Source organism: Anguilla anguilla, chromosome 9 (assembly GCF_013347855.1).
Source record: "Anguilla anguilla isolate fAngAng1 chromosome 9, fAngAng1.pri, whole genome shotgun sequence".
Taxonomy (NCBI): domain Eukaryota; kingdom Metazoa; phylum Chordata; class Actinopteri; order Anguilliformes; family Anguillidae; genus Anguilla; species Anguilla anguilla.
Window position 1 is genome coordinate 39,055,406 of NC_049209.1, and position 13,888 is coordinate 39,069,293.

At 39.0% G+C, this 13,888-nt stretch overlaps 1 protein-coding gene across 1 annotated transcript in view; it reads left to right on the plus strand.

Annotated features, from left to right (window-relative positions):
- The first annotated feature begins 2,394 nt into the window (after positions 1 to 2,394).
- The window catches only part of kptn (kaptin (actin binding protein)), a 41,484-nt gene continuing 29,990 nt past the window's right edge, over positions 2,395 to 13,888 (plus strand). Inside the window, exons 1-7 of the mRNA XM_035433093.1 lie at positions 2,395 to 2,814; positions 6,116 to 6,198; positions 9,271 to 9,355; positions 9,698 to 9,752; positions 9,846 to 9,924; positions 10,047 to 10,120; positions 10,246 to 10,352. Of these exons, the coding sequence (XP_035288984.1) occupies positions 2,604 to 2,814; positions 6,116 to 6,198; positions 9,271 to 9,355; positions 9,698 to 9,752; positions 9,846 to 9,924; positions 10,047 to 10,120; positions 10,246 to 10,352 (694 nt within the window). The 5' untranslated portion in view covers positions 2,395 to 2,603. The remainder of the gene's footprint in view (positions 2,815 to 6,115; positions 6,199 to 9,270; positions 9,356 to 9,697; positions 9,753 to 9,845; positions 9,925 to 10,046; positions 10,121 to 10,245; positions 10,353 to 13,888) is intronic.

Below are 13,888 nucleotides of genomic sequence, written 5' to 3' on the forward strand. Positions count from 1 at the left end.
TAAAATTACTTAATGATCTTCCTAAAGGCTGGCAATACAACAACGCTCAAAATGAAGAAATAACTGAGCATGCAAACTGAGCATGGTTACGCTACAACGTTAACTTCACTTTGATCATTTTACAACAGTAGCGTAACGTTTATAGTTCGCCTAAGGGTTTAACATATTGTTGAAAGTTCAAAACATATAGGGAGCATATTAGGAAGTTATGGCATAAGATGGAAAATGCTTAATAAGCAACGGTAACTTACATGATGATATACGTCCCTTGTCGGTCATGTTGATCGTTTCTTTTCATGAACGGCCGAATGGTGCGTCGCTTTAAATGTTGCTGACGCAAGGAATTGTGGGACGCCATTATCTCCTTTCTTTTCGTAAAGGATGGTCCAGTGTCGCCTATGCTAAAGGAGATAAGAAAGGAAGCATTGAAGCACCTTTCCTTAGCATTTAGAGAATTCAAACAGCTCTCACCATGGCTGCCACTTAGATACTTTCGGGTCATTTCACTCAGTTAGGAATCTTCCTTAGCAAAAAAGACTATTCGGACACAGCCCTGGGCCCTTCACTGGGTTGTCCACATTTATATAGCCTGCATGAAATAACACGGTAAGAATTCACGGGGCGAAGTATCTAAGATGTGCTTTTAGTAGTCCATCTTCGGAACATTGTAGTTTCACCACGGCAGACCCACGTCAATAACATCCGCCGTCGCATAATTACGTAGCCTAGTGTAAGTGCAGTCGGATTCACATCGGGAACTGGGAATTTCCCAGCTCCAACTAGGAAGAATGCACTGGAACGCCCTTCCAACTCGGAAATTCCAAGTCGGGAACTAAGCCCCGAGATTCTGATATACCATCATTTGATGTCACATCCAACATGGCTGCCTACACAGTAAATGTAAATAAAATAACTGTAACATGTTTTGAAGCTTTTGAGAACTGTTTTAAGTTGCTTTTCTGCAGGGAATGTATTTAGAATAATTAGGCATCTGGTGTTGGGTTAAACTCATAAAATTACTAGTTAGCAACTTGCTTTTTTAAAGCACATAACAGCTTCAAAATTCACCCATGGCGGAAGAAACTGTCGGGTTGGCTTACAAAAATACGTCATCTACGAAGTAACCACTGGAACGCTCCGAGCTCGTAAATCCGACCTCCCAAGTCGGAGCTACGAGTTTCCGAGTTCGTCTGGAACGCAGCATAAGTCCTTATGAATTCTCCTTCACATCTTTCCTTGACCTCATGACGTTTTCCACTGAGGTCAAGGAAAAGTGGTTAGGAAAAGACATAGGATGTAATTCTTTTGACTATTCGGACGCAGCCCAAGTAATCAATTACAAAAGATTACATTACATTACATTACAGGCATTTAGCAGACGCTCTTATCCAGAGCGACGTACAACAAGTGCAACAGTTCAAGGTGCAGAGGTGCAAAAGAAACACACTAGAGTGAAGTAAAGATCGTAGTGCCAGAAGTGACCACACAGATCAGGACTCCAACCCTGTAGGGTAACCTGTTCAGCAAACAAACAAACAATCCTGCCAAGTACAAACTAGCACTGAAATCACATTTGCCTAATCAGTGGGTAGGTCCAGCCCCGCTCGTGTTGAGAGGGCTCACCATTTTGAAAAGTGTCATTATAAAATGAAAAAAGCCATTCGGAAATACAACATGAAATAATGAAATAGCCATGAGGTGGGAATTATTTAATTATACTGACATAAATGAATCATTAAATAAATAAATACTTAATTTTATTTCCACATTTATTTATTTCATTATTTATTTAATTTTGGCACATTTAGTCCTCCATATCCTCCTGTGCCACTTGCATGTCATGCGTGCCTACATCCATCACTTATATTGTACTTTGTATCATTATCTTGATGTTGTAGCTTGTCATGCCTCTAGTTTCACTTAGCATAGGTTAGGTCAGAGAGTATTGTTCGTTGTGTGAACTGGACTTAATGTTTTCATGGGTAGGGTATGAATAACTGTTACAAAATTAGTATTGTACCTTATCGGACCTGTTTTGTAGTTGTTCCAATGACCTTCGGTATGCACTTATTGTACGTCACATTGGATAAAAGTGTCTGACTAATAAATATAAGGTAATGTTGTATACTAAATGATAGGCAAGTGCAGTGATTTCAGACACATCCCTGGCTGGAGAATTGTGTTCATTAGAAAATAGGATTGGAAAAAATTCCTGCGGATGACTTTTGCTTTCTGATCTTTATTTTTCAATCTCTGAGTCTTGCCCTGTTAAATAATGAAAACATGTTATATTTAAAATTCGTGTGCTTTTATTTTGAAATTACATCTCGTGGGTTACACAGGAAGTTAAATTCATTGATTAGCCACCGATTGACCTTCTTGCTTCAGGTAGCCGCAAAGAATGTCCGCCCTATGTTCCATTTTTTCTCGCATTCGTACAGTCTGATTGGATAAAAACCGTGAAGGACAAGTTAATTCGTTCATCACTCTCATCTCCCGGAAAAAATCCACCTTTCACGAAAAATTTGGAACAGGCGCGGCCCGAAGTAGACCGGTGATTGTGGAGGGCTTTCATTGCTCTTTTCCCTCTGTGTGTTTTGAACATGGAACGAGACGCTAAGGGGATGTGTCCCTTTGTGGAAGATAGTTTCAGCCGCTTCTCGTCACAGAGTAACATATACGGGTTGTGCCAGGCCGATGACCAGGACCTGCTTGCGGCAACACTTAAAGGCAAAGTTGTATGTTTCAAGTATCAAGATTTCCGACAAAAAATACGTCCAGTTGCCAAAGAAGTACAGTTCACCTATATCCCAGGTTTGATCAAACAACTTTTAAACTTAACAAAAAAACCCTAAACGTAATCCTAGTAAGAATTCTGCGTGGCCACTAACGTTGTGTGAATGTGATGTCCAGTTTGCCGCAATACAGTTGTAGGCATTAATAAAAATAAACTAAATTGACCACTGATTTTATTAACTTAGCATGTCGTTTGATTCTCAACTAAAACGGTAGATAGGCTACGCCGACGGGTTTGATTGCTGTGGCAAAAATACATTCAGGTCCAAGGTATGTGGTTCTGTGGTTCATTTGCGTTCGCGTTACGTAGTCATAAAATTTTTCCCGACAGTGAAAACTGCCTGACTTGTTTACGTTTTTGGACAGATGTGCCTCCTGAGTAAATATATCGTTGTCTCCGTCGCAGCACTTTCGACACAAGCAATATCGGAAAAATCCTGAAATTTCTTCTTAGCGTGAAGAGTGCCTGCCCCGCAACCGCAGAAATATGTTAACACGGCGGAACAGTTATATCGAGAAATGCCACCGAAGAAATAGCAAAGCGAAGTTTGCAAAGACACAGATGTTGTAACTTTACATTTTATTCATATTCATGATGGTATAGTTTATGTGAATATAATGTTAGTAAACTTGGTTCGTGTGTGTGTAGTTGGCAAGCCCACAGCCAGCTTTGAACTAGTAATAGTGGTGTGAGTACAATACAACAGAACAAAAAGTGTCCCAATTGTTTTAAAAATCCCTGTGCACTTGGGTGCTGGCACATGATATTGAAAATTCATGTTGTAATATGTCTGGGAAGTGTTTAAAGGCTTCAATATCTCATGCCCTTTTAACATTTAATGACCGGCCCGGATTCACCGTACAGATATCTGTAATTCATTTATGACTAATCAAAACGCTAATTTAAGATATCTTCAAAATGCATTTTGACTGGTCAAAACGTAAATTTAAGATATCTCTAATTCCATTTGCATTAGTAAGACTGAAGTCACTTTCACCATTCTCAGTTGTATGGAACCTCCAATTAAAGTTATCTATAATTCAGTTTTGATTATCTAAAACATGGTTTTAGTACGCTACTAAAATTCTTTGTGAAATAGCCTACTTTTAGACCAAATACTACAGCATCTGAGTCCCTAAAGGACTGACACGCACAATATTTTTAAGAGTTTCTCCTAAATTGGCAGGTTAGTAGCCACTTTTAGCCTTAAGATATTTCATGGCCCCAGGACCTTTGCCACTAGGCTATTTCTATATATTTGTGATATTATATACGTATGGTATATTTCTTTTGTGTTGTGGCGAAAAGATAATTACTGATGGAGCGATAACCATGGACCAAATGTACACAGCTCATTTACTGCATAGTTTAAAACTATATTGTGCAGTTTTAGAATAGAGTACAGACATTCTACTAGCCTAAATAATTACAAATGCCGAAGTAACCTCTGTCAAATTATCAATATGGAACAACAGGGGTATACCAAAACAATTGTATTGATAATAACTACCAAAGGTTTTAGGCAATTTTTCCCCAATTCTTACAGAAATGTTCTCTCATGAAATAACATGAGAAATGTATACAATATGTAGTCTTAATTCATTTAGCAAGTGTCACACTATTAACCTCTTAAACCAATGCTTTCAGCAGCTGTCACATACTTTTGTGTGTATGTGTTAGAGGCATTATTCTGATGACATGATCACCATTGCATTGCCATTATGTGCATTAAGTTGCTGGACCTAGTTTTAGTTACACAAATTTGGTAGCCTACACATTTAGCAGTTTTTTATCACTCCAGAATTGGCGTGCATCGCCAATGTGAAGTCATTAATGCCATCTTTGTAGTCAGCCCAGTTGGCAGCATACAGGCATAGAAACATTGTAATTGTGTTTATCAAACTCTGAACAAATGTGTGGTCTTCCATGTAATTTATTGTAAGGTTAGATTGATTTGTTGATGATTTTACACTTTGCCAAAAGTAATTACAGGTTATGAGTATGTAATAGACATAATATTGTTATGACCACTGAGCCAGCACTGGAGTCAAAGTTAACTACAATTTAAGTCTCAGTGATGTGCAGAACAATGGTAGCGACAAACAACTAGCGCGTAACCGTCCAGACCCACGGCGCAACTCACTTCCGCAGACACATTCTAGCTGGCACCATCTGCACATACGTCCCACAAAACGTCCCTCAAAGGTCGTGAGTGAGTGAGTGAATGAGTGACCACAATTTGCCATGCATAGCCCACGGCGGTAGTACCTGCGCGCTGTGGGAAAAATCATCCGTCACTCAGTATTAACTTTAAGTCGTAGGGGCCAACCATTAGCCTAAATGTGATAATCGCTGGTGGCAACCAGAGGCTGTAAAAAATATGGACAAAGCTACTGTGACGTCACCCATTGACTCTCTGTGGGTCTCTAAAACACGTTTTGAAGCTCAATGGCGGGCGTGGCCATGTTGTCGATTTGGAGCCAAAACCATAGAGTTAAGTGGTTCTGTGATTTTTACAATGTGATTGACAGTCCGGTGCGGAAAAGCCAAGCGGCCAAAACCAGACTTCATTTTGAAGCTCATTTCCTGGTCTTTTTGTTCCTGGTTGCTCACTAGCGCCACTACGGTTGGCTCCAGTATAGGTGTTTTCATATCCAGTTTCCATGTCTACGGTACAAATGCGGTCAAAATACAAAGTCAATAATTTTTTCTCATGAGAACAAATAGTCACAATATGTGTATTTTATTCGTCTTATGACTGTCCATGGGTCGATTTCATGATTTGTGTCATTTGGGCACTGTTATAATATTTGTTGTGGACCAATGAGGTACAGTTTGCGTCACTTCCTGATTACTGCGGAGGACTAAGCTACAGTAAGGGCTACAGTCTATGGTCACTGGGGTGGGAGGTGGCGCCTCTTGGCCTTGACATTGCGGCTCCGACCACGGTCCACCTGTGCGAAGTCAGAAAATGCAGGCATCCCATGTAAGGTGCACCAGTTACAAGGTCATTAGTAGCTATTGTGAGCTTTGGTAATGTTAGGGCTTTATTATTATAAAATGTTAGCATGTACTCAGTCCAGACAAGTAGCATCTTAGTTACAACATTTTCATTAATTATATTTCATTATTGGTGCTTGTCTTATTGAAAATACTAATTTCACATCAGATATAGTACTACTCTGCATGAAATGGGAGCCAATATGAAAAAAAAAAAGATTGAAAAGGATTTTGTCTGCAGTATTGTTTACTCTGTATGTGTCTACAGCTGCATAGCAGCATTTATAATGGCTGTATTTCTCCCACTGCATTGCACAGTTGATGCAGAGATCGTGTCTATTGACTCATTCAACAAGTCCCCGCCCAACAGAGGCCTGGTTGTTGGGATCACATTTATCAAGGTTTGCCTCTTGCTCCTCCTATTTCTGCTGTTTTGTCATATCTGCCACTTACTGCTCCTTTTGTTTTGTAAGTCCGTTTCAGTCACCTTCAGAGCTCTATTTTTGTCCCTTTATGGTTGTCATTTTTGATGCTCCCATTTGGTGTTATTAACATTAATATTGTGTCTTTGCATGGCTATGCTAATATTACATAGCATTATGCCAGAGTTAATCCTGGGGAAAGCTTTTCAGCTGGTGTTCTTACCAAACACTTGTCTGATTAAAAAAGGACAAAATGTTCTTCAGCTGATCAAAAACAAAATGTGTATTTCTAAATATTCAGTTGGGTTTTAGATAAAAATGGTCTCACAGTATTTTGCTTATCACGGATGGCTAGCTAACTATTTAATTATATTCAAAACATTTTATTTATATTCAACTGTAATTGGGTGGGGAGAACTACGCATCGGCCTCCATCGTTGTAGTATTATGTCCACCACAAGGTGTAGACAAATCCATTATAGCCTAGAACTGTCCATCACACAAGTTAACTCAGTCTCGGTTAGACACACATCTAATAGGTGCTGTTTTCAGTTCCAGTGGTAGGTTAGACGTAGCAGGTACTGTAAGTCATTTAAAAAAAAAAAAAAAACAATCGTACTTATAGACGCTTTCAACGGTAACAACATAAACAGACGTTACTGCGCATGTGCATTGTTCTGGCCCTAACTTAACTTCCGGCAGACGTCCGCAAACAATCAATAACAACAAGTCCCTCTAGACTATTTCTGATAACAAGCAAAATAAATAACAAGTAAATTACATTAGCTAGCTAGTTAAAACCATGTCTAGCCAGTATTATTTGGGTTTACATTCCTGTGTAAAAAGTGCACTATTTCTATGACATTGCTTAAAAATGATAGCTAACGTTAGCTAGCTAGGTAGTTTGCTTTCATAAGGCAATGTTATCGATAACGTTAGCTAGCTAGTCTGCTTTTATGAGGACGTTATAGTTGTGCTTTTATCTTAACTTGGCTAGCTAGAGTTTATATTATAATTGGATACAAGTCAACGTCCTTACCTTAGCTATCTGTCGATACTTGATATACTACTAAGCTAGCTAGCTTAAAATTCAGTCTCCCAAAAAGAGCGCGTATCATGGGGGTAGCTATGGTAACGGGGCACGGTCTGTCAATCATAACTAACTGACAGTTCTCATTACCACGCCCAGACGGTTCGGGTGAACTTTTATAGTGGGAAATTTAGGCTTAGAAAAATACGTTTTAAAGTACATTGAAATTACTGAATAATAAAAAAAAATTATGCACATTTGTTTTGTTGTTGCCTAAAGACAACTGGGAAGTGTCACGTTCAACCACCATTTTACTCCTTTAACAGTAATATCCCTGGCTTTTTGGAATATTCAGCTGTCTTTTTGTTTTTTCATACTTTGATCTTAGTTTTGTATGGGACTATTTTAGGAGAAAGCTGTGGTTTGGTATTTTCTTTCATTCATTTCTTGTGTGACTGACTGTCCATGTCAGTAGCATTTGTTTTTTTTTTTTGTTTTTTTTAAGGTAGTTGAACCTTGTTTTTAGATTAGACGTGAATATTTGTTGTGACTTAATACATTTCTTAATTTTAATCTGTTAGTAAATTGTACATTTGATAAAAGTTGATCCAATATGTTGCTCTGCATTTGGTGATTGAATTAATTAGTATCAAAGATATAGATTATTAACAAATTAAATGGACTAAATGTATTTTACATGTTGGATAAGTAAGGGGTTTTAACTGTTGATGTACTTGTGTTCCGTATTCAGAGTGCTGGACATCAAAAAAGGATGTTAACCAGTTAAAACTGCTGGATTCAGAAATTAAGCATATTTCACATAATCCTCACTTCCCCAACAAAGCACACTCCAAGGTGAAGGGAGGGAGAAATATGCTGAACTTGAGAATTTAAGAAATTACTCTTAAAAAATATTCTGATATGTCTTTTACTAGTTTCTCCATTTTGTGTTTTGTCATGCACAGCTTATCAGTGTTTCTGTAATATTCCTCAATACATTTTCTCTTAGCCTATATTTAGACAGTAATTTATAAATTCAGACACTGAAATTGATTCAGTTGTGCCCTTCATTTCAAGAAAATAGTTTTGAATATATGGTTTTGTAATTTTTATGAAATTCAGTCGTTGCTGGTGCAGAAATCAGTGCTTTTGCCTACTGCTGGATATGTCTGATGGTTGTCAGCATGGTGGTAGTAGGTAGTAAAAAGTGCTGCCTTAAAACATCACAGACACAGGCTGTTGGCTAATGACACACCCAGCACTGGCTCATGTGGCTTTAAAATATCTGACCTGCTCCCCAATGAGAGTTTCCTCCAAGCCACTTTTCACTATAGCAGGGGATGTTGTGTCTCCCCATCGCTCTAGACTGCTCCCAGCTCATGTGCATATTGTCTTCACAAAATACAACTTGGGAAGTTTGAGTAAAAGCATAATAGCCGAAGATGTATTCCTTGATGAAGTTGAAATTATGAAAAATTATAATCATGTTATGCAGTTACACAGCATGTTATACAGCTTCCAGGTTAAACTCCACTCACTTCCGAGTTACGCCACACCCACTTTCGGTTTTTATTCAAATACAAATACAGATAATTTTGTTGAACAAATATATAGTGGCATCTCCCTCTGTCCCTAGTTACTTCGCCACTCAGATTCTTCCACTGTTTGGTGTTTTGGAAGGGTTTTTTTTACAGTTCGTGACTTTGACACTGTTTGGTGTATCTGAGGGCTTTCTTACACTTTCCAGCTGTGTTTACACCCTTCTGATCTTTACGAATCCACTGGTGTGCAAGCATTAAAATAAGTCTATAGACTGTTAAAATTGCACCACACACTGAATAAAACTAAAGTACAATATAATCAGAAGGCTATGACCAAAACTAAATCAAAATCTGTTGTCAAAATGAACACTATCACAGTCCATCTTAGTTTGTATTTTTACCAGTTCTTGCCTGATTGGACATTGATATTAAAGATCAGTGCAATGGAAGTGAACCCACACTGTCTTTTGTCATTTTCAGGACTCTGGTGATAAGGCTAGCCCATTCCTCAACATCTACTGTGACTATGAACCGGGGTCAGAATTCAACCTGGAGTCCATTGCACGTGAGCTAGGAGCCACACACACACACAAAAATGGACATTACATTCATTTATAAGACACATTATCTAGAATTCTCCTGCTTAATTTGAGAAATAGTGACAGACCTGGCCAACAGTGTTACCAGACCAGCAAGTTACACCTGTAACACAGAAAGATCTAGCAAGGTGTATGGCTTGTTCGGTTATGCCAATGGCACGACCACCCTGCAGACAGTTTTGGTGAAATGGGGCTCCTTGAAAACTCTGATTGTTCCTCCCTCACAAAGACTGCGCCTGCATTGTACAGTAAACTTTAAAATAAGTCATTCTTTCTCCCTCCTGAAAGCTTTTTTTTGTTTCCTGCAGAAAGCTGTTTGAACCTGGAGCTACAGTTTACCCCCTTCCAACTCTATCACACTGAGTGAGTGCATGTAGAGGCCTGTTCTTGAGTAGGAGAAGGTGGTAAATACACCGGGTACCCTGAAATGTGAGTGTGTTTGTTTTCTCTGCACAGGATACAGTGTGCTGATGGCTGCTTTGAAACTGTATTTCTGCTGAGTGGGCATGACCAGCGCATACACCTATACAAAGAGGTGAGATCAGTTTCACAGAACCCCACGAAGTGGTGAGTGTGTTTATTGTGCATTTTTAATGGGTGTCTCTCTCACTCTCTGGCTCGCTCTCTCTCTCTGTCACTCTTACTCTTTTTCTGTAGAATGCCTCACTGCACCAATTTGAGGAACACCCAGTGGAGAGACTCTTCCCAGAGCTGCAGGAACTGCCCAGCAAGTCAGTGCATGTATGCATGTCTGTGTGCTAGTGTAAGCATGTGTGTGATTTGTATAATTTTGCATGTACGTCTGTGTATGTGTATGTGTGAAGGAATGTGTTTATCAGCCCCTGTCTCTCTACAGTGTGCTGTGGCTGGATGTGTTGGGTATACCTGGTGGTCGGCGGCTCTCTGCATTTGGCTGTCAGAACGGCTGTGTGGGGCTTGCCCTGGTGGAGCAGACTGGACTTGGTGAGACACATGTACACACACGGCTGGCTTACAGTTACTGCACATTTTACAAATGTGTCCTTATTACGGTTTTTTATAAATATTAGCACCCAAAGTGGGGTGTCACCTGGCATGCAAGGCTAAAGAGGGAGCCCACACACAGAGATTATGGGGAAAATATCAAATTTTTAAAAGTGTACAAAAATAATAAAAACAATGTCTGTATGTGCAGGGATGAGTGACCATTATCATGGGATATGTACTAAAATGTGACTGCTCAAATAAACCAATATACCAGGAGAAATCGCAAGCAAAAAAAAAACAAGCCACCTTTGAACAGGAGAAAAAATTAATCAGGGACATCACACAATTAAAGACGTCTCGTCCCAGCTCCACCCACCATCCTTCAGGAACCCAAGAGCATCTTACAAAACCAGGCAAGCAGAGCATGAAAGCTGTCATCGGGGTTGAACATGCCTAATTCCCACTCTAATTTGGAATGTTGAATTAGCTATTTGCAACGGCAGCCATATCCATGCACGATACCCACTGCCAGGTTTGGGGAGTCCACAATATTCCTCCAAAACACTTGGTGTCGTTGTAGCCCACAGCCAAGCTCATATAGCTTCATATGCGGCTGATCAACCAGCGGGGGTTGCTAGAGGGCAATGAAACACTGACCCCTAACCGACTGAATGCTCCAATGCCCTGGGAAACGGGATCTCCAATTGCGTGCCACCCTATGGAGCTACCGGCCACAGTTGGGCCATGGTGGGTTATCCGTGACTCACAGCGTACTGTCTGGACCAAATTAACTATCAAAAGTTAAAAAATACAAAACACTTCACAAATTTGCATGTTTCCAATAGGGATGTTACATTACTGCCAAGTTAATTCCGAATTGCTGAAAATGTAACATACTAGTTTTTCTACAGTATCAGTGGTACAGAGTCCAAATTGGTACCACAGTCCTGTGTGACTGACAACTAACAGAGAAAGACGTCTAGAAATCTTTAGGACGCCTACCAACACAAGAATAGTGAAAATGGCCAACAACAGTATGCCTGCAGCAATAGCTCTTCCAAACATTTTCTTATTGGCTAAAAAATGTTCTCTTCCTCTCCACCTTAGCTACTGTGTGGTGCTACACATTGGTGGTGGGTGAGGTGAGTTCCCACTCATCACTGTAAAAGCAGTAAGCCTTTTGGAAAGTACTATATATATATATGCAATGATTCATTAATTCATTCAAACATAACACAAGACAACCAAAAAATAAAATTCTGGAAATCAACATAAATATTGTGATTAAATAAACCATAAGTAAATGTATTATGGACCAAAATTGTCCTTACATGGAATTTTTGTGTAATCATATTTTCCCAAACATTCCTTCAATAATAAGAGTAGGACCCCAACGACAGTAAAAACCAACAGATTTCACTGAGCATTCCATTGTTCACATTTATCGGGTTCCGGAATACTGGTCCGAATACTTCTGACTTAATTTACAAAGCAATTGTATGCTCTGATTGCTTGGCCTCATTGACAGCAGCCAAGCCAATTCCTAAAATATATAGCAGGCCTATTCAACTAGCGGCCCGCGGGCCAGATACGGCCCTTTTGAATTTTTCTATGGCTCGCAAGAGGCTGCCTGCAAATCAGGCAGGCATGTGTGTGATATGATAAATAAAACTAAGGTACATATCTCTGAGCTACTTTGAGACATCTGAACCATAGACTGTATGATCTGAACCAATATGGTATTGGTTACATCTTTTTAAAGCACCTATGTGCTGTGATTGGCTGCAACAGGATTACACCCACTGCGCACCTGTCATTCGCTCAGTCAAGCCTCACGTTGCATTCTGGGCTGGCGGGCTACAGAGAAACTCACGTTAGCTAAGCTATAGGGCTGTCAAAAAATATTCGAAGTTCGAAAACTATTAGAAAATCTTTTTTTTATTATTTTTTAAGTTCGAACCTAAATATGAGCATTCGAATATTAGTTTGGATCCCGCGTTTTGTAATTAACATAAATATACAGGCTTTAATTTCATGCGGCGAATCATGTTCATGCACGCAAAGTTAATTTCCTGTGCTAACGTTACTGGTCAGCTAACAATTTAGGCTAAATAATGTTCCCATGGCAGGCTATGTTTCCTTTCTGTTCTGAAGATTTTGATAAAATTGGATGATGAAAAAAGTTAAACAAACTAAACAGAGTAAGTAATTTATGTTGTTTTAGGCTACAGGTATTAGCCGTTTGAATAGTTTTTGTGTTAAGAAATAAACAGGATTTCCTATAAACAATCATTTCCCTATTATTGTGATTAATAAATGCTGAGTTGTGGCAAATTACATCCACGAGAAAGTGCTTTATTCATTTGCGCATTAGGCTATAGAAACTGCAGGGGGATTATTTATAAAATGTAATTTACGTAAAGTGAAGACCTGACGTAGAGCCACAACCGTTTCCACGGTCAAATCGATTCATGTTGAAATTTTATAAATCACTACTTTGACGTGATTTTCTACGTACACGCCACACAGTTGATCTAAAATACGTTTTATAAATGAGGCCCCAGATGTAGTAACCTCGTATGAAAGTTCACTGATGTCCTCTATTCTACTGCCCGCTTGTGGAAAATAACGCGCAGGCCAGTTTAGATGGAGCGTCAGGTGCATATTGCGCCCGACAATAAACAGCTTATTTTTTGTGAATTATAGGCAAATGATATTCGAATATATTTGAACGCTAACTAATTACAAAAGCTAATATTCAAACTCAATTTCATGGCACTTTTGACAGCCTTATTAAGCTAACAACAAGCTTCAAAATGTCTCTCTCGAAGCCAAAGAGACCAGAGCAAATGGACTGACAAGTATTTATTTACTTTGCCAGCCGTAACCATAGCTTTGCTACTTTTTTATATGGCCTGGCGGCTGTCTGGAATTGATTATAATGATATCATTAAAGTGAAAGAAAAGGGATGCAAGTGACTAGTTTATTCCATGTAGTAATATATCTATTAACATTATACTGTTAGAGTTATTTGTAGCCATTAATTGACAAAGTATTCTGTGTGGCCCACGAACCCCCAGTGATTTTCCTATTTGGCCCACTTGCTGTTGAAGTTGAATAGCCCTGATATATAGCTTTAAAGATTTAATTCCTTCTTCTTTTAGGACTTTATTGATAAAATGATAGATATTTTAAGGTTCGCTTGAACAAGTAACGTTAAAAATCAATTTTTATGGTTAAGTGCCGTTGGCTTGTGCTAGCTACATCATGCTAGCCTTATAAGATGATTAACAAAGGCTAACTACTAGTTAGGCTAAACACATTAGTACTTATTGTACGTTTTATCACCACTGCAGTGAAGTAAAAAAGTAAACAAACTATGTTTTCTGCTCACGTGCACGCACTACCATTAATATCGTGAATGCAAGCACAATATTGTTTACATGAAGAATGGTTAACCCCTTTGCAGAGTCACATTTGGCCAGTCCTTGCCCAGTTAGGTGGTGTTTTGTTTAAGGTTTTATAACTCCAT